The sequence below is a fragment of the Platalea leucorodia genome (assembly GCF_965183815.1).
Source record: "Platalea leucorodia genome assembly, chromosome: 7".
NCBI lineage: Eukaryota > Metazoa > Chordata > Aves > Pelecaniformes > Threskiornithidae > Platalea > Platalea leucorodia.
In genome coordinates, this window is record NC_138829.1 from 16,958,921 (window position 1) to 16,982,254 (window position 23,334).

At 41.4% G+C, this 23,334-nt stretch overlaps 1 protein-coding gene across 8 annotated transcripts in view; it reads left to right on the forward strand.

The window, feature by feature from the left end:
• SYNE3 (spectrin repeat containing nuclear envelope family member 3) overlaps positions 1-23,334 on the forward strand; it is a 77,845-nt gene that overhangs the window by 35,350 nt on the left and 19,161 nt on the right. For 5 of the 8 annotated variants that reach the window (XR_014228794.1, XM_082317887.1, XM_082317890.1 and 2 more), the window contains 12 exons: positions 696-1,040; positions 2,197-2,333; positions 4,343-4,490; positions 5,272-5,454; positions 5,724-5,867; positions 7,584-7,718; positions 8,687-8,848; positions 9,568-9,731; positions 10,682-10,808; positions 10,984-11,139; positions 11,817-11,966; positions 13,390-13,455. Coding sequence is in view for 7 of the 8 variants with exons in the window: in XM_082317887.1 (XP_082174013.1) it covers positions 696-1,040; positions 2,197-2,333; positions 4,343-4,490; positions 5,272-5,454; positions 5,724-5,867; positions 7,584-7,718; positions 8,687-8,848; positions 9,568-9,731; positions 10,682-10,808; positions 10,984-11,139; positions 11,817-11,966; positions 13,390-13,455 (1,917 nt within the window). In the remaining variant the exon portion in view is untranslated. Of the gene's footprint in view, positions 1-695; positions 1,041-2,196; positions 2,334-4,342; positions 4,491-5,271; positions 5,455-5,723; positions 5,868-7,583; positions 7,719-8,686; positions 8,849-9,567; positions 9,732-10,681; positions 10,809-10,983; positions 11,140-11,816; positions 11,967-13,389; positions 13,456-13,746; positions 13,882-23,334 lie in introns of those variants that run through there. The other 3 variants (XM_082317892.1, XM_082317893.1, XM_082317889.1) reach the window with 3 other exon arrangements.

The following is a 23,334-nucleotide window of genomic DNA, read 5'->3' on the forward strand; positions in this document are numbered from 1 at the left end:
TATATGTTTCTCAAACCATGCAAGGGTGTACTTGAGAAAAGAATTACATGAAAAAAATAAGGTGGTGATTGTAACATAGGCTAGGGGAGAAGAGTTCTATCAGGTCCTAGGTCTGTTAGTACATATTGTTCTCCCAACTGTAGCATGAGTCACAGGCTGGTCTGCTTTGTTTTTCTTTTTGAAGCCTGATCTCCTACGGTTATGTGATTCTTTGAGAATCTTACCCTTTAAACTTGTTTAAATGAATGATATTTGGTAAACATGATTCAAATAGAGCCTGAAGGCTCACACATTTTGAGAGTTTAGAGCTCGTAACAAAAATACCAGTTTTGAGAACAGTATCCGGTATTTTGGTGCCACTGCTTAAACTGTTCAGCTTCAACTCTCTCTGAGATCTGATTATTAGTATTTCTTACTGCCTGCAGCTCCTGTTTTCTTTGTCAGAGACCTCAGGTGACAAGTATTTCTGAAAATCAAGCCAGTATTTTCAGAATTGTGGCAGTTAGTATTACTCAGAAGGCAGTCAAATGACCAACCCTGGTTTCTGGTCACTTGAAAAAAGACATACTTTGAAATAAGAAGTGAAGAAGAAAATACGTTCAACCAGGAGAGGCGATCTTGTTTTCTTACTGCTTTCACCTTTTTTCCGAACTTCCCATTCCTGCAGTTAATCTTTAATTGACTTCTTCCTGCAGGAAATTGCCAAAAGCATTAGGAGCGGTGGAAAGAAATGGAAGCACCTTGAAAATCAGTGTGCAGAGGTGATTCAGAATACCTCCCCACTTGGAGCTGAGAGAATGAAGGATGAACTTGAAGAGCTAAGAAAAGCCTTGGAGAAGTTGAAACTGCTGAGTAGTGAGGAGGAGGAGAGATTGCTCAAGATCCAACAGTCAGAAAGTGCCTACGAGTCCCAAGCCAGACAATTAGAAGCAGATGTCCAGGAGCTGAAAAAAGATCTACAGAGACTAGAAAATGACCTGGACCCTGGGGAAGGGGAAAAGACTGAAGATAAGCTTGTAACTCTGTGGAGAAAATGCAATGTGAGTTGTTACCCTTTGTATGCCTAAAACCAGCAGTCATAGGTTGAATATGCATAGTCACGTACAATAGGTGCCTGTCCCATTGGTTAAAGGTGGTAAGGAATGAGTATGAATGTGTATAAAACAGACTGAGGAAAATGTGAATAGCAACAATGGAATCAACTATTCTAACCTTTATCTTGCTCTGCACAGAGGGAGCAGAGTTGGAGGATGTGTTGGAGTTTGTGTCTTGAGTTCAAAGGGACCATATGCAAAAAGAGGACAATACAGAGCAAACAACACAATTTGCTCTACTTAAAAAGAAGCAGGAGAAATAATGCCTCACTGTATACACACACACACCCCCACAGACACAAATACACATTTCTGGGGTATTTGGTAAGACCATTTCCATATTATGTCATTTATCTGTGTAAGGTGGTACCTATATTCCTTTACCGTCAGACACACCTTCATTCCCAAGAAGTCCAAAGTTTGTAGAAATCCAGGATTTACACCAAAATCAATCTGTTGCAACAATGAGTGCAAAAAGTTTGTCACACATGAAGTAGATAAGAATCTTTACCACTCATTTCCTCTTGGGGGTTGGTTTTGCATTTATTATCTCTTCTCAAAATACCTTTCATTGCTATTTGTATGTCTGGAACTCAGCAGGACTAGCTGGGAAAAGCATATACAAAAAGGATCCACAAAATACAGACTGGTTCAATCCAGCTACATTTGCATGTCTTTTGTTGTTTTTGTTTCCCTACATCACCCTAGAATTAACATTCTGTATATATGAGTGTTTGAGAAAGATCTGTTCATGCAAACAGACATGGTTAAGACTGCTCCAAAAATGCATCTCATGGTATATACTGCAATCAGTGAACTGAAACGGGGCCTGTTTGTGATTCTCTGTTCAAACAGTGAACCCTGCCGATGAGATGCAGACGCTAGGCAGTGTGAGGAGAGGAGAGGAGAGGAGAGAGAGCCTGCAGGAACAAAACTATTCCTGAGAATGTTTTCTGCCTTAGTAAAGTCCATATTCATTGCAACAGGAAAAAAGACAGCAGAAAGGGGACTTGTGAATACCTTGATAGACAGACTTATCTCTTAATTTCATGTGCCAGATGCTCCCTGAGGTGTGATCTGTTCATTATTTTTATAAATTAAGGCAACAAGAGCAGCTCTGTCTGCAGAAGAGTCCAAGGCTGAGAGGCTGAAGGCCCAGCTTAAGGAACTGCTACGGTTTTCCCAAGATGTGCAGCCACATGCTGAGAGTGTTGTCTCTGCAATACAGCAATATCAAAGGTAGTGGGAAGTCTGATTACGCCGGGGGCTGGGGGGAATCTTCTCTCAGACATTGAACGGATTGACAAGGGCCTAAGAAAAAAGTTATATGCTGTTCCATTGTAGGTGATGCGTAGAAAAGAAAGGCTTTTGCTAATTACATCCGCCTCCGCATTTCAGTAAACCTGTAATTTTAGCCAATTGGCAGGAGCTGTAGGCTGCTGGCCATTTTCAAGCAATGCTCTTGCATCATTAATGTGTATGGTTTGAAGAAAATTAGATTGTTGGCAGCTAATTTGATCTTCTTAGCATTTAATAATAATAATTTATGTATTTTGCTTGCCTTTCATGACAGCAACTAGAAAACCAGGACATGAGCTGTAGTAGTAAACGATTCAGAAGAATTATGACCCTCTCTTGTTGAGTTTGTTGTGATGACTCATCAGCCTTAGCAATTATTTGGCAGCGTTTATTCCCCTTCTCCTGGTGACATATATACATGATTCCTGTTTTCAACTTGCCTTGGGTTGGAAACTCTGAAAGTTTAGCCTCTCCCCAGACTTCAGCGTTTCCGTTTCCAGGCTGCCTGGAATCAGGAAGTAAAGAAGCTGCTGCAAATTTTGCAAACTAGAAGAAAGGAGCATTTTTTTTAAGGAAAGAGAAAGGTCAGTTTTTTTACTGTATCCAAGCTTATTTTCCTCTTTCCAGTGCACAGTATGCTGTCCTGCTGGAAGGGTTATAGGTCATTATGGGAAAGAATTTCAGTTTAAAAACTAACAAGTAAACGATGTCGAAAGAGGAGCAGAGAAGGCAGGAGAACTTGCCTCTGAGTAGAAAATGGCAGCTGCTCTTTTGCCAGCTTCTCTCCAAAGCTTCTTTGCAAAGTCTGACAGCTTCACGCTGAGCCTGGCAGGGGCAGCAGAGCAAATGGCAAAGGACATGTAATGTCAGAACTTTCTATTTGCGGAGCTTTTGGCCTCTGCAAGCTTGCCTTTGTTTAGCTCTGCAACGTCCCAGTGACACAGGTAAGATTTTTGTTTCTGTTTTTATAGAAAGGCAGTATTAATCTTGATTGGCATTGGTCTTGCCTGCCTGTCTTGTGAATTTGCAGGATACTGTTCCCATATGAGCATATAGTTTGGGCTGCATTCTGCCATATCAAATAGGATTCTGCAAACTGGGAGGTCAGGAAAGCTGAGAAAAACAGGAGGCAGCTGGATGGGGTGTGTCACTGCTAGGCCTTGTTACTCAGCTGTATTTTTAAGCCTTTCTAAGGCTTTAAGCCTTTCTAAGGCTTTTTTTTTTTTTTTTTTTTTTTCAGCTTTTATAAGAGAAGCCTGGATATTTAATGAATGTGTGCTGATTTTATTTCTTTTTCCTATATAGATATACATACACATATATAGCTGTGCGTGTATGTGTATACATACATACATAAATACGGGGCTTTTATCAGGATCACCTATATATAAATATAAATACAAGTGGTTCTGCAAAATTTTAAAAAGCTATATGTGAAAAAAATATGTATTTCCCTCTTTTTATAGGTAATGTAGGGTGATCAAAGATTTCTTAATGAACTTTTTTAAAGGAACGAAGGCTTGGTAATATATAAAACAATACAGGCAACTGCAGTTAAATTCTAGACAGTCTTGGCTTGTTCCTCCCACCAGGCAGTGAGACGGCTCCAATAATATGATTTGTTAAATCATGCTGATGATAGCAGCCGAGAAAGATCACATACAAGAGAAGACTGCTGGCTGCTAGAAAGGCAGAGTAATTCCTGATACACAGTTGCACAAGAGACAAACGTGTCTTATGGCATCTAAATAAAGTTTTGTCAGATGTCTCTGACTGACAGAGCAGCTGTCAGTATGCAACACCAGGCTCAGACAGTAAAAAAGACTGAGGCTTTTGTGTTGGATACAGTTTACACACGAGTATTGTGTTTATTCATGCCTTGATGAATAGGATGTTTGGACTTGGATTTCTTCATAATCCTTCTCTCGGCTGTCACTTTATCCTTGCAGTGTTAGAGGCAAGACATCTAAAATGAGCACTGATACAGAAACCCAACTAAGAAGACTCTTCCAAAATCCCCTGCAAGATTTTGAACAGTGGAAGCCATTAGTCCAGATGCTCCTGGAGACTCCGGAGCCAGCACTGGCTCACATTGAGGTAGCAAACCTGTTACTAAGTTCAGAAACTGATGCTTGGTTTGTGTTTGCCCAAGCTATGCCAGCAGCTGCCTGCATACAGCTGCCAGACAGCAGCAGCTGGAAGGGCCTTTCCAGTATGTCAGAAAATCCCACAGTACGGAGGTCAATGCTTCGCTCTAGCTGTAGCAGAATGTCTTACTTTCTGCCCTCCATTTGGTTAACTGGAGTTGTCAACTGAATAGACTGAACTAAAGTGCTAGATATCTTTAACAATGATGGTAATATTGTTTAGCATTAGCGCAGATCTCCCTGGATGGGAAGGAAGTCTGTGGACTCTGTTAAGAAGTGTGTAGTAATATAGTCGTGGGATTATAATGCATGATTTCTGCACGTGCCCAGGAAGGTGTGTTTGTTACTTTGTCATCCCTGTGATCTCCAGAATAAATGTGTCTGTGAACAGGGATGGAGTTTATCCTTAGGATGAGCATTCAAGCTGTCCTTTCTGTTGGTTGTTTAGGCCTCTCCTCTGCACAGACAACTCTTTCCATAGTACAGCTTTCCTCTATTTCTGTTCACAAAATGGATGCAGCCTGGTGCTTCTAACATTATCAGGAAGACTTTTCCTTTAACTGGGCACTGTCCAGGTACCTTCTGTTACCCCTTGTTGGCCCAGCATGCTGTTTTTACCTGACGTTGTCATACTGCTTTGGTTGTGTGACTTGTGTGAGAATAATATGATTATAGTATTTTTATTTCTATATTTTCGGTATTATTTCACTGGAAGAATTTTTTTCCTTTAGGCTGCTCTAGCTGAAAGCTCCCAATTCAAAGAGAAGTTGATGACATTACAGCTGAAGAAAGATTTGCTAAACAATATCCTTGGTGAGGAAAAAGCAAAGTCTTTCCTGCAAGAAGTAGCTGAAGCTTCAAAGGAGAGAGAAATTCTGCACAGAAGTCTGCTGCAAAGCAAGAGCAAACTCCAGGTGAGCTTCAAAGCCCATATACAGTCTTTGCCTGTGACAAACACACTGATCAATCTTTTACTAAGCCAGTTTTATAGATACAAATTTAGTACTAATCAGCTGTGCCCAATCCCTTTTTCTAGGTTGATCAAATATTCAAATAAATTTGTGGTGTGTTGCATAGTGTAGTTTGACGTTTGTTCTGAGCATGAAATGGCCATTGACAAAAGATAATGTCAAGGGATATATGTTGAATGCTGGAATTTTTTTCTTCGTCTTTCTCCACCTAGAATTTGATATCACAACATGAGGGCTTTGATGCTGGTTTCGCACCTTTGCAGAAGAAATTATCTGCCATCAAAGCCAAATTAGATCTAGAGAAGGAACCGCGGCCTGACCTCTTGGGTAAAAAGACACAACTCCAGAGACTCCAGGTACATTACAGTAATGTTTGACTGTGATATCCTCAGTTAATTGTGGTCCTGTTTGTTCATATTTTATTAGCATTAGGAATTCAGTACCTTGTCCCCTCAATTGATTATGTGTTAGATAATTTCATTTGGTCTGGTTTATAGCATGGAGTAGGTGAAATTGAAGCAGTGCAGCTGACGAGCTGTCAAACTGGGCTTGAGGGAAGGAAGAAGCAGTTGGAAGTTGTTGGTGCCACACCTTCTTGGGCTAGTTTTATTGCTAAAGAAAATGTATCCTGATACTTCCCACTAGGAGTGAAACTGCACAAGATAACCTGAACCAATCTAGCTGCCTCCAAAAGCAGGGAGTTCCCATTGTCCCACCTCCTTCTGCATCCCCACCTTCCTGCTCTTTACCTTGTCATAGCTGGATTTACTCAACAGGCTAATTCAGCTGGCCACGATAAGAAAAAAGTAATCAATAGAAAAAGATGATAATTTTCCACTTGGTTAGTGTTTTGAACTGGTTCAGCAAAGGGTCCAACATGCAGTAGAGCCTGCTCAAGGCATGCAGTGGGACTGCATAGCTGGGAGAGGGGAGAGAAGAGCAGGAGGAGAAGAGAGAGGGGATGTGACTCTTCCTTTGTGCCATGGTGAGCTACAATGATTCACCTGTATGGTGCTACTTCACCCTTGGTGACCACAGAGGTGTTATCACCATAGTTCTTCGCAGTACTTAACTAAATGACCCCAGAAAAATGTGCAGAGAGCAATGAATCGCAGCTGTAACATCACACGTCAGGTGGGGCTGGCAGTGAGGAGTTACTGGATTGCTTCCTCTGACCTTTGCTCCTTCTACTGCACCCCAGCGTCCACCTTCTGTATCAGGAATAGTGTGGCCAGCAGGACCAGGGAGGTGATAGTGCCCCTGTACTCGGCACTGGTGAGGCTGCACCTCGAATACTGTGTTCAGTTTTGGGCCCCTCACTACCAGAAGGACATTGAGGTGCTGGAGCGTGTCCAAAGCAGGGAAACAAAGCTGGTGAAGGGTCTAGAGAACAAGTCTGATGAGGAGCGGCTGAGGGAACTGTCATTGATTAGCCTGGAGAAAAGGAGGCTCAGAGGAGCCCTCATTGCTCTCCACAACTATCTGAAAGGAGGTTGTAGTGAGGTGGGGGTCAATCTCTTCTGCCAAGTAACAAGCAATAGGACAAGAGGAAATGGCATCAAGTCACACCAGGGGAGGTTCAGGTTGGATATTAGGAAAAATTTCTTCACTGAAAGGGTGGTCAGGCACTGGAACAGGCTGCCCAGGGAAGTTGTTGAATCCGCATCCCTGGAGGTACTTAAAAGACAGGTAGATGTGGTGCTTCGGAACATGGTTTAGTGGTGGACTTGGCAGTGCTAGGTTAACGGTTGGACTTGATGATCTTAAAGGTTTTTTCCAACCTTAACGATTCTATGATTCCATGATTCTAATTATACTATGTCTCCTCTGGCACCTTCTCAGCAACTTGTCTTCTTTGCTATCAACTGGTAACATGTAAGAACGTCCAGACATTTCTTTCAGGAATATTTACTTCTAGACATCAAAAAAATTAATTTTCTTAACGACAGTTATTGTTCCTTTCTTTTTGCCCCCTCACACTGTCAAACGAAACTACTTTTAGTGTATGTTTTATGGAGGTCTATGCCACACCTGGCACATTACCCATATGGAATCTGTCTTTTCCTCTGCAGATGATCCAAGATGAGTTGGCAGAGCTTGCAATTCAAATGGAGGAGGTAGAGAAGCTTGTTCAGTCAAATACTACACACAGGCATGAAATGAACCAACTTATATCTGACTCTCAGGCCCTGAAGAGATCGTTGGAGGTAACATAAGGAAGAGTTTTTAGTTGCCCGAGGAATTGTCAGTTGCCACTATTTAAAAATATTAAAAAAATCTTTAAGCATATGAGATAATATGCTTTGAGTGACAGATATTTTCATTTCAGGGAAGAAGTCACTGAATTCTTATGACTTCGATAACTCTTCAGGATTCTCTGATTATCTGTAACATGATTTCCCTTTGGGACTCGATACCATCCACACAGATTTTATATCTATATAAATTATTTCTGGAGCGGGCCCAAGATTTCTGAGCAAAAGACCTCATAGTTATATTATCATGGAGGTGCTTGGACTTCTTCACAGATTCCTGGATAGTGTTTTTGTATCAAACTGTTTGTTTTTTTATAGTTTTGTGACCTAAAAGTTAATGAGAGAAAAATGTTGCAATTGCATAATTACTTGTTTTGACCTGAGGCATTTTGTAGCTTGTAAACATAGCTGTAAAAGGACCTTCCAAAGCAGTCTCAGAAAAAGAGCTTATAAAATTACCTTGGTTATGCAGGTCACCATAAAAATACGTATGATAAAGTGTTACCCTAATATGCACTGTGGAATTCTAGTTTCAATCTTAATAATCCCATTTATTGCTGAACTGGACTTTTTCCAAAAAAGTCTGTACAGTCATTTCTGATTCAGGGAGTATAAGATGTATTTAATATTGACTGGGATATAAAAAACCCCACTATATTCTTTATTCTGTTTCAGCTGAAAAGGAAGGGAGCTATTTTAGTGCTTAATGCCCCCCAATGTGGTTGAATTCAGGCCTGCAGGAGCTTGTAGGTGTTTTCTATGCCACTGATGCTAAAGGAAAATGTTTTTTGTGTCTCATTAACAGCTGTGTTTTTCCTTTTTGCCCGTGAGATTCTGTACCAGTAGTCACAATGTTAGATACAGTAATGAAACTGCTTTTTGTCTGTGTTTAGTTGCTGACATATTTTTATCATTTGTAGATGATGATACAGCAGAGTGAAGAGCACGTTCAGAAGCATTGGGCATATAATGACAAACTCTCTGACCTCCAGCAGTGGATCACAGTAACCACGGAGAAGATTGACTCCTACCAGGGTGCTGATGGAGAGCAGAACACCGAGGGCAGGGTGGCAGACCTTGAGGTGAGAAAAGCATCTTACTGTAAAAGACATTAATTATTCACTTGCAGCATTTAGACATGAAGGGTGGGGGGTTTCTAGTTAGGGTTTCCTGGTTGGGGAGAGTGATGATAGTTTGTTCGTTGCTGCTGCCTCCCTGCTTTGCCCCGTGCTGTGGGATGTGGAGCTAGGTAAAAGAGAAGAACAGTAGAAATGGCTAAGAACTGTTGAGATGGATAGAGTGTTATCAAAGGATAGGTGGTTTTAAAAAGAGCTCTTCCTGCCAGGGTGATCTCTCTGGACAATACCTACCTTTGCCTGTGTGTGTACTCATCGATACATTGAACATTATTACCCTGTTAGCTAACTTTATACTGTGTTGAACCGAGCTGTTCCACAGCTGCTAACTTTTCCCTGTGTGGCAGTATTTTGCATGCTAGGTTCACTCTGGCAGGTTACTTCAGCTGGCAGCTTTTGCCTTCTTATGGGAAACCAAGATACCTCATGGGAATGCTACAGAAGGGGTGCATTGATAGCTTGTGCCCTTTAAGTTTTGCCATCAGCTCTTTGACCTATGTTGGCTCTTTGTAAGAATCCACAGCATATTTTTTTTTCTGCTAGGTATGTTCTAGCTAGTGCCAACAGAACCAGCATAGTCCTGGACTGAACATGGCCTTCAGTCTGACATAGCCTCTGCTTTACCCAGGATACCTAGAAGTAACTGTAAGGGCTGTACGTTTCAGAGATGGCTAGCTGAGTTTCCAGATAAAGAGATCCAGCTGCACCTTGTGGAAGCTCATGGCCAGCTGGTCATGGAGAATTCTTCCCCAGAGGAGACTGCCCATGTCCAGGCAGAGCTGGATCAGCTGAAGGAGTCGTGGAGATCACTGAAGGAGATGGCAACTGGGTAAGTGTTCATGTACATCTTCCTTGCGTCCCTTCAAGGGCATGCTCTTTACTGCTATGTGACCAGACACACTTGATGCTTTATGCTCTGTGCTGTGAAAGTGAACAGCTATGTTACAATGCTAGGAGCAAGATTAGATTTTATTTAATCGTTTGTAAACTGGAAATCATTACTTTCAAGAAAACCATTTTAAAGAATCCAGGGACCAGAGCAGTCTATGAAGCTGCCTTTACCTCACGCTTGAAATAAGCTGTCTCTGTAGAACCTGGCTCACCCTGGTACCGCCAGTCTGTATCAGAGGAAATAGGACATAGACTGGGTGACTTCTGCTGTTCTGCCTCACCTTCCTGTTCTTCTTACTCTCCAAGGAGGCTATATCTGCACTGGGACTTGTGCCTTTTGCAAACCTGCAAAAGTATAAACAGAGCTAAAATCCTCTCTTAGCTGGCAAATGCGGACTTAATTTATTTTGCTTCACTGTGCAGTGTCAAACTGCTGCTCATATTTGCTAGTCTGTATTAAAATTTAACACTGTGCTACATGTGTGAGTATATTCATACATAGTGTCAGAATAAGCATAAAAATGGAATGACTAAATTGAGGAAGGCTTGATTGTACTGCCTGCTCTTACCAGACTGGAAGGTATATTGTCAAGGTAGTATTTTTTTTTTTTGGTCCCTCATTCCCCTGAATAAAAGAAAACAAAACACTTGGAAATGTTAGAACTAGAGGACTGGTGCTTCTTTGAGACACTCCTGTCTTGATCTTATTTTGTTAAAAAGATGTTGGAAATAACTTTAATAGTAATAGTGCTATTAGTAGTAATAATAGTATAATAATAATAATAGTGCTGTTTCACCAGAGGCGTCCCGCATAGCCCCGGTCAAAATGTGGATGTCTCACCATTCGATGTTTCACTGCACTGATGTCTGTGGTTTTGTGTTTTCAAGTCTTCTCAAAAAGTGGCAGTTAAATAGACCAGTGGCTGATAAGAAGAAGAAAATAGCATTTATGGACAGCAGATGGATGTCTGAACCTGCCTTCCATCTTTTAGATGTAGATCCCAACCATAAGCAGGTGAGAGGGGGGCTTTATATCTGCCTTCATATCAGCTTTACAAGAATAATTTTATTGGCTTCATCTGGTATTATGGGTAACAAAGTTGGAGGTTAAGATCTTGCAATCGGGCCTTCAGAGCAAATGTCTGACATAACAGTAAGGGCTTTTTTGTTCCTGTTGTTCTGTAACCTAGGAGAGGATAGGAGAAGGGCAAAATACGAGCAGCCACTTGAAGTTCCTACACAACTTTGAAGAGTGGTTACAAGGAGAAAACACCAAACTGACCAAAATTCTTGCTGTGACTTCATCTTCCACAGAGGAAATTGAGGCACGCCAGAGCAAACTGGAGGTTAGTTTTCAGGGGATGAAGATGGAGGAAAAGATTGCAATAAGTGCAAATTCCTTCAGAATTAAAAAAAAAACCAACCGAACAATGCCCCCCCCAATCAGAAAAGCCCAACAACCAAAAAAACCTCCACAAATCAACAAAAAAACCCACAAAAAAAACCCACAAACAGAAAAACCCCTCAAGCACTACACTGTCTGCTTTAGGAGACTGTAGAGTAGATGAAGCTCAGGAATTTAGGACAAGTATTTCACCCCTTCTACTAAAAAAGGTCTGCCAGAGCTGGAGTGATAAAAGGGAAGGGAGCAGTCTGGCTATCTGGCTGTTGGACTGGACATTTCCAGTGTGGTATGGCAAAGGTGTTCATTAAAAGAAGGTGATTAAAATCAATGTCTGGTATTTGGCCGCACTCTTTCTATTTCTGTTGAATATAGCTAGATGCAATGACAATGGATGCTGTAAGAAGTTAAAAAGAGAGAAATATCCAAGGCTACAGGAGTCCTGCAAATGACTGGACCCTTTTATATCATTTCAGGCCAACAAAGCAATAACAAAAATAAATGCGGTATTCCAGAGTACTCAGTAGTTTGATTCAGTACCACTGTTCTTTTGAATGCTAGATTTAAAAAGTAGGGCCTTCTTGAATTCTGAGTTGCTGCTGACCTTGTCTTTGCCTGCAGGAGCTGCAGTCTCATGTGCCTGATGGTCAGCGTCTCTTTGAGGAGCTTCTTCATCTTCATCCTGTCGTTGGAAACTCTGAAGATCTGGAGGACCTGCGTTACCGATGGATGCTCTACAAATCTAAACTGAAAGAGTCCATGAATTCACCGGTAGGTGACAGCACTCAGTTCACAGTTGCTGATCTCTGCCATTGCTCATTTAGGTTCCTTCACATTGCTAGTCATAATTCAAGAGTACGTTGTGTGTCTGCTTAATTAAAACCTCCCTTAGTAAATGCCATCAAAGACAGAACAAACATAGCCATGTATTTATAAATATAAGCACAAATATTCTTGTATTAAAATAAGAGTTGTGTGCTATCTTTTTTGCTTTGTAAGCAATGCTCAGAATATTTCTCAAAATGGAAGGTTCAAAACAGAATGACAATTGGCTGTTGTCAAAGATGCGTGCAGTTGGGGACTGTGAGAAATTTGTGTGTGTGAATATTTTGGATATACGCCTAGTTCTGGGCACATGGATTTCTAGCTTTTTGCCCTTTCTCCACATAACATTCTCCATTGAATTATTTTTTAATAGTTCCTGCAGTAAAGATATATTCACTGTTCATTATTTGTGTCTCCTTCTGTGAGACAGTGATCAGAATAGCCGCTGACTGAACTGACTTAGAAAGTAACTTGTGCACAGAAGGACCTAGTCCTTTTTGAAACTGTCTTAACAGGCTAAGGATTTGGAATGAAATAAAGAGAAGGTGTTGCAAGATATATGCAAAAACGAAATTATTAAAGAAGTTATCAAGTTGTTATATATAAGACAGGCTAAGAATGGCAGAATTCATCCCCATATATAAGATATTCCAGGGCATGCTAAAAATATTCCCATGTTCTTAGTGCAAATGTACATAATTATTAATTAATTTTTTTCTAGCTTAACTGCTTACATTATGTGTTCAACTTCAAGATACCTTAATTGGAGGATTAGATTTTAGAGGTGTGCATTTGGTACTTACTTTCTGTATGCAAGTGCTTTGGAAGGTATCTGAACTCGAACACCTAAAGTTGGAGGCACCTGAAAATTTTTTGCTTTGAGAAACCTTGTCTTCAAAATTTTCTGCTTTGAGAAACCTTGTTTTCAAATCCAAAGCTTACTTAGAATACAAATCCTTTAAAGAGCATGGAAAGTAAACATGGCCCCTGTTAATAAAGAGCATATTTCATATTTTTGCCATTGATTGTAATGAGTTATGCTTTGTTGACCAAAACCTTGTGTAAGCATAAATATAGTCAATAGGTGTCAGTAAAGTCAAAGCTATTGCTGGGAGAACTGCTCATCTGATTCAAATGGTCAAGAACCTGAAAATGTTTCAGCTTTCTGCCTAGTATGTGTTAAAAAGCTCATTAAAAAAAATCTCCTGATGGTTCACTCTATCCAGGTGATCAAGAATTTGAAAGAAACATCCCATATGAGGTGAATACTCTTTTATAAGCTCCACTGGGATCTTAAGTTCATGCTTCTTTTTTCTTTTTCTTTTTCCTTTTTTTTTTTTGCTTGTTTGTTTGGTTTTTTTTTGTTTAGTTTGGTTTTTTTGTTTGTTTTAAACAGAGTCCTGGGTCTTCGGAAGAAATAGACAGATTCAGAAAGGTATGACAGTTTCTTATCATTAAGCTAAAAAATGTTTGATCAGACATTTTGCAGATAATTGTTTTAAATTAAACTTTTCTAAAGATTCTTGAGATTAATTTGATTATTAAGAGCATCTCTTAAAAAAGAAGTTTATTTTCTCCTGATTTTAAAAGGAAGAATATTACAGAGTTTTTACTGTTGAGCTATGCTTACTGTGTCCGTAGAAGCTAAATATCCACCTCCTGGGAGAGTAGGGGAACTCAGTTTTTATACATCTACATGCTATATGAACTTAATTCCTTTTTTCAGAAGAGACTACGGAAGAGCCCAAATCTCTCTCTAAAGGTCTTAGGGGCCAAAGGCCTAAAATAATTTTGAAAATGGGACTTCTAATTCTTTAGACACTTCTGAAAAAATTGCTTCGGATCATTCAGCCCACCTTTTTTTGAATGCAGAAAAACAGAGAAAGTCAAGAGATTTGTCTAATGTTATTAGACTAAATCCTCATTCTAAGCAGTAGAATTCCTCCTGTGAAGGATTTTCTTTTGGAAGTGATGACATAAGAAACAGAAGCAGTACAGGAGACGATAACGAGAAGCTTAAAGAAAACAAAATGCTGCCAGTTTCTTATTAAACCGAAGAAGCATTTCTGATCCCATTTTCATGAAGTCAGCGAGTTTTTCCGTTGACCTGAGCAGTGTTGAACTGAGTCTTTTCTCTCTGTCACAATTTGCTTTGTTTATAGACACTGTTAGCTTCTACTTTGTACTGTCATCTCACTTTTCCTTTTTTTTCAGAAGGAATACAATAAGCCTTTATTTGCCCAACATAAAGTAGATTGGATGAATAATGTGTTGCAGGAACATAATCACATAATCATCTTAAGCTAAACCAAACCCTTGATTTCTCCTGTTGCAAACTCTCTTTAGAAGAGACCAATATTTAAAGGGTACAGTACAGTGCACTTCTAGTAGGGCCAGAAATCAAGACTTCTGGACTATCTCATTCAGAAGAGAGATTCCTCCGGTACTTAAATGTGGAGTAGCATCTCCAATATTTTTCCCTAGTGAAATACTGACCAATTTAAGGTAGTCTTTACACATCGCCTAAATAGTTCTGGCCACAGTTCAGCCTTCCTGAAAACCCCCAAAGAGTTTCTGTTCTTGCCTGTCTAGCTCAGCATTAATTGTACGGCACTGTTGGTCGTACAGTAAGGTCACCAGAATTTTTCAGGCTGGAAAAACAATGTGACATTGTAATTACTTGGTGTAGAGGCAGCCAAACATATAGTAGTGCTGCATTTCCCTAGAAGAGGCCTAAAGGGATAGTCCAGAAGACCAACCAAGGAATTCTCTGCTTTCATGTGACTTGGTTGGTTCAAGTTGTTTGTAGGGGAAAGCAAAACGAAACAAAAGCTTTACATATAAGCACATCTCCACTGCACAATTAGATATGATTTTTTAATTCACCTGTCCCACCTGCCTTGGGATAGGTGGTATTTATGCCTCCTTAACTTCTCTGAAGGAGACTAAAGTCCTCTGTTATTTTTCAAGGATACTGGAATAACATAATGGCAGGCAGCAAACATTTGTCAATTAGGCCTACAGCAAGGGCACAAAAATAGCATTCTATGAGGTTTTAATAGCTCCTGAACACAAACAAAGAGAAACAGCTCGGGGTGGGAAGGAACGAGGAACTGAAATACCTCATAAGCATGAAGGAAATGGCTCCCATTGCACCAACAAGTGATTTGCAGTTTCCCTCCAGCAAGTATAAATGTTGCAGTAACTTACACCTTGCTCACTTCAGTGTGATTTTGCTGACTTCAGGGCATTCATCCTGGATTTAAACAGTGTCACTACAATGAGAATCCAAGTGCTGTAAGCAGAGGTGTCTTTTTCATTCAGGCTAAGGCTTTTATCAGGATGTGAGCCTGTGTTGCCATAGGATTGTTGAGCATTACTTAAGAGAACCAGAAAATAATGTTGATCCCTTTTGGATGCATTGCTGTTCAGGCTGAGAGAAGAGGAAAAGCAAACCAACTGCAGAATTTGTGGCTTTGCAGTTTATTTTAAATTCAGACTTAACACCTAGAGTGTGGCTAGAAATGAAAGAAAGATTAGGCAAAATATTTTTATATGTTTTGAATATCCTTTCAAAACCATAGTGAAGGAAACCAACTACCCTGAGAGAATGGCTGATCTCAGGAGTTATTATCTGCAGAAAGTACATGTGGTTGGGGGCTGCATCACGGTACTTGCAACATCCAGTGAGTTTGCATGCAATGGGGTCAGGTTATCTCTAATTTGTCAGCTCCCTCATGCTTTTGGGTCACACAAAATCAGCAGAGGTGGCAGAATTTCAGGTATTTTTGGACTGATCTCTGCTTTCGGCAACATGAGGTCCTCAGTGACTCTGCTTGTGTGTCCTGTTTGAACTGTGAATATTTTGCAGCAGTAGCAGCAGATCAGCATGGAGAAGGGGAAGACCCAGCTGCAGCCAGTCTCATTCCGTTGCCTTCTGTTTTTATTCCATTTCTAGCCTGCATGGCCAAATGTTGGGCAGAATAGAGCCTGCTCCATGTCTATTAATGTGCTTTTTTTCTCATCATTCATCCTCTGCTGAGGACATGCCCCTAGCCACTGGTGCCCTTAGGAACAGCATGGGCTAATGATTGCGATGTGAGCAACTTCTTGTTGATTAACAACAAACAGTTGCAGGAAATTGCACTGGCTGCAGTGAATTTTTAGCAGGTGCCAGTGACAGGGCAATGTAGATGGATATTTCTGCAGGGCACCTAACACACCCAAGGACATAATCAAGCAAATGCTCAATAATAACTATGATAAATGTTACTTTCAAAGATTGGCTCCCAGCTACCTGAAAATGTTCCATGAGCATTCTTAGCATAAATAGGAAGTCAAAGGCTCATTATTAACAGGTCTAGGTAGTGCTGTTTGATTTATTTTCTCAAGTGTTCAGAGTAATTACACTTCCTTGCTAAACAAATGATTCTGGCTTTATTGTTTGTACAAACAAAATCATTAGGATTCATTACATCAGTGATCAGCTAATTGCTTCCTTTGCGATTCTGCTAAGAGTAATCTCCTGTAACACACAGACAGAAGGAACGTGTAATTTAATCTTATTTAGAGACACCATTGATCTGGAGTCAATCAAATTAATGCAGTCATTCAGGAAACTGTGCAAAGCAAGAGCTGCCACAGCTTGCCAGGAAGAAAACAGTAATGTGCTCTGCTCTGCCCAAGTGCAGATATGACAGGAATTCCTCACGGCAGAAGGTCACAGTGCAGAAATGCACAGAATCGTGTGTACATGTCTGTGTTAGTGGTGCCTTTCTATTGAAAGTATGTGGCCCATTTGTTTTACTGAAGTCCTGGTGGGTGTTAGCCACTTGAAAACTTCTGTACAATTACATTCTTAGTAAAATGCAAAAGACTCATTAGGAGGTATCTTTCCCTCTTTTATAGATAGAGAGAACATCTCTCCATATTTTTTCCATCACTGTGCCTACAAGCATGTGCCTACCTCCTTTAAGAATTATACCATGTCCCAAACACAGGAAGAAGGGCATCTTACCATTAAGAATTAGCAGATAGACTTATTTTCCCTGAGCAGTGATGTTTGCTCAGAAAGGAAACTTAGGCAAAAAAATAAAAAGCTGAAAAATCCTGACTGCCTCTTCCTAACTGTGACCCACTGTTAAGTATGCTGTGCCAGACAGCATCATCTCCTTCCTTCTCCAGGAGGCCCATGAGCTTCCCTTCACGTTTCTGCACCTGTGAGACTGCCTGCCTGCCGGCCTGCCCTTATTTCTGTAGGTTTCATGTTGTTTACCAATCTACATTACAGCTTTCCCAAATGCTAGAAAACAGGGACTCTGTTTGTCTTTTTTATCTGGTTCTGCCACTTCTGTGCCTTGCCGTGCACTCCCTTGCAGTGCTGGTGCAAGGTGGAGAGGACATCTTGCTTCCCAGGCACCTGGTTCTTACTTTCTGTCAATGTTAATGTGGTATTAGTTAGGTATGTGGTTGGTGGCCCCTGCTTCCTTTTTTGAAAACATGCATCCTTCAGTAGCCTACCACATTGTGAAGTATTTACAGATTTTCACCAAGGAGACACCTTAGAATGATTTTCTCAGCATATATAATTTTACTTCCTAACTGAGAGGTAATGACAGAGTTGTTGACCAATAGCAGAATGAAACCAATTCCCAGTATATACTTGAAAAATGTTTTTAACACTACTGTAAAAAGCATGGTAGGAAAAATTCCTGTAATCAATACCTCAAAGTAACCCATCACATTTTTAAATTATTTAAATAAAATGCAAATAATATTCAAATTACGTATGGTGACTGATGAAGTTTAAGAAAAATTTAATCTTGACTTGAGAGAAGTCACTGGTAAAGCAGCTGGAAACATACATTCTTGATGTGATAAAACAGCTTTTGATGTCAGTAGGCTCTTCTACAGGTTCTAGAACATGTTGTCATTATTTCAGTTTTTATTCTTTCTATGCCAAATTTAATTAGTTTATTTCAAATTGCAAGGCTGAGTGGAAGTTGGAAATTGGGAGAAGTTGTTTTACTTCTCTGCCTTCCTGAATAAACGTACAACACTGATGTCTTCTACTAAATTTCAGATACACTGGCGGAAAAGTCATCCAGCTACTAGCTGCCAGTAACTCTCCTAAAAGTAGTACAGCATTGCTCTTAAGTACAAAATATATTTATTAGGATAAATAGTATGGCTTATGAGTGTATTTAAAACTGGTGGGGTATTCCTGCATTTTTAATTGAATTCAGTTAAATTCAATAAGCAGCTCAGCCCATCCCAGCTGCTCACTCACTCGCCCCCGGCAGTGGGAAGGGGGAAAGAACTGGAAGGGTAAAGGTAAAAGTGAGAAAACTCATGGGTTGAGATAAAGGCAGTTTAATAAGTAAAAGAAGGAAACAAACAAAAATAAGGAAAACGAGTACTACAAAAAAACCCAGTGGCTCACCACCAGCAAACTGATGCCCAACCAGTTCCCAAGTAACAGCATCCCTAGTAAAACTCCTCCCCAGCTTGTTTTTATTGCTGAGATTGTTGTCATATGGTGTGGAATATCCCCTTGGTCAGCTGGGATCAGCTGTCCCAGCTGTTTCTCTTCCCAACTTCTTGTGCCCCCCCCCACCTACTCACTGGCAGAGCAGTGTGAGAAGCAGAAAAGGCCTTGATGCTGCATAAGCACTGCTCAGCAAGAACCAAAATGTGGGTGTGTTATCAACACTGTTTTCATCACAAATCCAAAACATAGCCCCATACAAACTACTCTAAAGAAAGCTAACTCTATCCCAGGCAAAACTAGTACAATCTCCACCCCGTTTTCCATACCACGTACATCATGCTCAGGTCCCACACTATCCAATACAACCTCATTAACCTGCCACCCCCACCCCTTCCTGTCCTTTGATACATATACATGTATCATTCCCTTAGGGCTACCCCTCTAAAATGCTCACAAAATGTCCTTTGAGTTCATTTAGTGTATGACTTTGGGCTCCATCTGTTGTAATGCTCATTCAGGACAGGAGAGACAGCGTGTTGTGTTGGATTGTTGCACACTGAAGCCAGCTCAGGTTGCGTCACTGCTGCACTTGCACAGTGCAAGGTATCTTCCTTCGGAGATTAATTCTTCATCGGTTCGGGTAACTCCTGCTGTAATAATTTTGACATATTGCAGCCACAGCAGTGGCAATATACAGCATCGTATAACAATGGCATCATACAGCAGTAACATCATACAACTCAAATCATGGGTTGTTTTTACCCAAGATTAAATCTCCTTGATGTACACATTGGACTTCCCCATCCTTCTGCATTACCCACCAAGTACACCCAGGTCCTTGAGCAAAAGCAATCCCACAAATGGGTTTGCCTTTGCCCACGGAAGGATTAACCCAGACTGTCTTTCCCAGCCAGCTCCTTATGAGTACTACAGGGACTTTACCTCCTTCACAGTGCACAGGGGTTTCAGCTGGGCAGGGCGAGGTCGATTGGCAGATCCTCTAGTGTTAACTGGGCAAGTGGCTTCTGCTAAATTTGTATCCCTGCCTGAATGTCCCAGCACCCGACTGCTGGTTCGTATGGGCAAGAATGAAGATGTATTCTCTTTGGGTTGCTGTAACTGTTGGGACAGTCTCTCCACAGCTGAGATATAGGCCCATAGGGAAGAAGCAAGATTCTTTTCAAACTCCTGGAGTTGGCTGGCCAATTCATCCATAGTTGGTGCCTCCATGTCTGTCCAGCTCATTATCGCCAGGGTGCTAGTGTATGATGTTGGTGCACTCCGCACAAACTTCTGCCACATGGTCTGTGTGCACTGGACTTCATCCGGGTCTTTGGATGCCTGGGTGTTGTCCAGGTTGCTGTAGATCACCTCCACCATGGCTAATTCCCTCAGATACTGAATACCTCTCTCAATGGTGGTCCACTTGCCTTGGTTACTTGCAAGATCTTCCTTGAAGGGATACCTTTCCTTCATGCTCGACAGGAGCCGCCTCCAGAGGCTGAGGACACTTGCCCCTTTTCCAATCCCTTTGTCGATGGCCTTGTCCCTACCAAGGGACAACAGATGCCAGGGTTCCGTACCCTGTAATTCCTGACTATTGGCCCCAGTATCCCAGCATTGGAGCAACCAGCTGATAATTTGCTCACCTGCATGGCGGACGAAATCTTTTCACATATTTCACAACTCACATAGGGAAAAGGCTCAGGTGGTTTCTAGTGCGTTTATGATTTCAGCCTCTTCCCCCTCCTTTTCTTGTGACTGCTCTGCTGCAGAACAGGCTATCTCTTCTGAGTCTTTCTCCTTCTTCCTCCCTTACTAAATGAGTTGACTTCTGCTTCCATTGTTTATTCTTGACTATACAGGTGACTGATATAGGTGAGGGTTGGGTCTCTGGTTTATCCCTAGTGTCTGTCTGTATGTCTTCAGATCCTTCTTCCCCTTGAGGGTGCTGAGCAGTGTTCAATAGTGCTTGGTAGGCGGAGGCCAGGCCCCAGCAGACTGCCATACACTGTGTCTCTTTGGCACTGCTAGGGGCAGAGCATCCTTTTTTCAAACATTCTGTCAGTTTATCAGGATCCCACACTTGTTTGGGGGTGAAATCCCAGACCATCGGAGGTGACAACCATTCTGTGCACCTGCTCATATTCTCCCACACACCTTGCCACCTATAACGACACTGCCTCAGGGCATATCTCTGTGCAATATTCCTAAATAGTCATTTAACCTTAGGAAAAGCCAGAGACAGATTCCTGAGACATACCAATAGGAGCATTCTGATTATCCAGGGATGTTCAAGGTACTGAAGAGTTATTTTAACAAGGCAGAAAACATCTACTGCACAGGAGAAGAAGGGGAAAGTGTCATTCTTTGTTTCTTCCACAAATTGGCTCTTGGAGGAGAAAAGGGAAAAAATGTAGCTGATAATTGTGTCCATGAGATAGTTCCTGAAGTACAGGGATGGCAGCAATGCCAGGCCCAAACACCAGATTAGGCTCAAGACCAGTGCTTTTATCATGCTTCTCCCAGGCAAAACACAACCAAGTGCTGCACAGCACAGCACACTGCAAAAGCCCAAACCGGCCTTTAACAAGCTCTCAAATTTGATGTACACACAAAAACGGGAGCATGGCACAGATCAGATACAAGAAAACAAATAAGGCAACATCGTGACCAGCAACTGTTAAACAGATGTAATAATTATAAGTTCCCTCTAACACCCTATAGTCAAATCTGTTCTTATTGCAAACCCTTTGAGCTGCACGTTGGGCGCCAAAAAGGACTGTTGTGTCACTCACTCCCCCCTGAAGTGGGATGGGGGAGAGAATCAGAAGGGTAAAAGTGAGAAAACTTGTGGGTTAAGATAAAGACAGTTTAATAAGTAAAAGAAGGAAATAAGGACAAACAATACCAAGAAAAATAAGTCATGCAAAAAAACTCAAGGGCTCACCACCAGCCGACTGATGCTCAGCCAGTCCCCAAGCAACAGCAGCCCTGGTAAAGCTCCCTTCCCAGTTTTTATTACTGAGCACAACATCATATGGAGTGGAATAGTCCTTTGGTCAGCTGGGATCAGCTGTCCCAGCTGCGTCCCCTCCCAGCTTCTTGTGCCCCCCAGCCTGCTCACTGGTGGGGTGGGGTGAGAGGCAGAAAAGGCCTTGACTCTGTGTCAGCACTGCTCAGCAGTAAGGAAAACATCCCTGTGTTATCAACACTGTTTCCAGCACAAATCCCAAACATAGCCCCATACTAGCTACAATGAAGAAAATTAACTCTATCCCAGCCAAAACTAGTTCAACCGGTTTAAAAACCTCTTACCCTGTTCTGAACCTTTTGCAAATACTTCACTTGTGATACTTAAGAAACTAGGTGTAACTCAGTGCCTGCTGTTGGATATGAAAATGTGCTTCAAAATTACCTCACTGAAAGTTTGACCTTCCATATTCTTATAACAGGCAACTAAGATATTTTTAGCAACCCATCCTACGTACCACTTTACTAATCTTCCACAGTGCTTCCTAACTTTTAATGTATGTCAAACACTTTCCAGATAAAAAGAAGGTAGTTTCCACTGCTTATGTGCTGAAGATGGGACCAAACCAGGGACTTTTTCTGCTTGCTTAGGCCTGGAGAATTGTAGAAATCAGTGTTATTTTAACAGATCAGGCTGTAGCCCTTGTCCTGCGGCATGCTTCTCCTAAAAGCATGTCATGTTGTATATGCACACAGAAGCTAACCTTTATAAATCCATTTGTGTCACAGTAGCATATGGCACAGTGCTTAGTTCTAAGCGACTTTGCAGCAGAAATTCTGAAATATCTGCCATATGTGACTGCTGAAACCTCAAATACAAACTGCTGGCTTTTCCTTGTTTTCTGTTTCTTTTAAATGAAGCCTTCATCAAAGATTCTAGCTTATCATCCCTCCATGTTGAGGTACTCCAGATTCTCCCCTAAGGGAGAAAACAAAGCCTGTAATTTGCCTGTATACTTATTTACGTACATACACTTATGCTCTTCAGAATTGAAAAGAATGTTAAGGTTGCAAAGTCAAGCAATCTGAAGATAGAAAATGTCAGAGCTAAAATTGCTTGTGTGACCTCAGTTAACCTCCCTTCAGCACATTCATTCTGGTAGCTCTTTATGAGATGGAGAATGATAAGCACAGGCCTCGGAGGGGTCCCAGCCATCCTTACTCATTCCTCACTGCCGATTGCCTAACCTGGGCAGTGTTTGTGTTTAGGCAAGTACAGTTCTGAACCCAGTGGCTCACTGTCCTTTTGCAGAGGCCACATAACCTCTGATCGACAGTATCCAACTCTCAGTTCCTGCTGTGGTGCATGGGAATGAGCCACAGCTTTGTATGTTGGATGCTCAGTTCTATGGCAACAGTAGTATCCAACTCCCCCAAATTATTTCCTTCTTGAAAAGACCGGCTGTTGCTTATCTTAGAGAGGGGTGCTCATGGCTTTGAGTTAGGAAGTGATGAGGAGCCCAGCTCCAAACTGTCTCACATTGAGGTAACAACCCAATTATTTGCTTTGGTTTGAGACAGCAGCCTGTGCTCCCCCTGGGACTGATCTCTTCTTGTTGGCAATAACCTGCCTTTGTGAGTGGCAACAGAATTAGTACCCAGTGGGATCTTAAGTGGCAGAAACCCAGGGCCTCTCAGAGGCAAAATATCACTAAGGTAACAACTGCTTTACGAAAAAAAGTGATGATGCTTGATAATGGCACGCTCCCATTCAGAACGAAAGGGATGTATGGTAAGCTGCTGTTACAGCATTCCTGGCAGCTCTGCTTATTCTCAGAGGAATAATGAAGT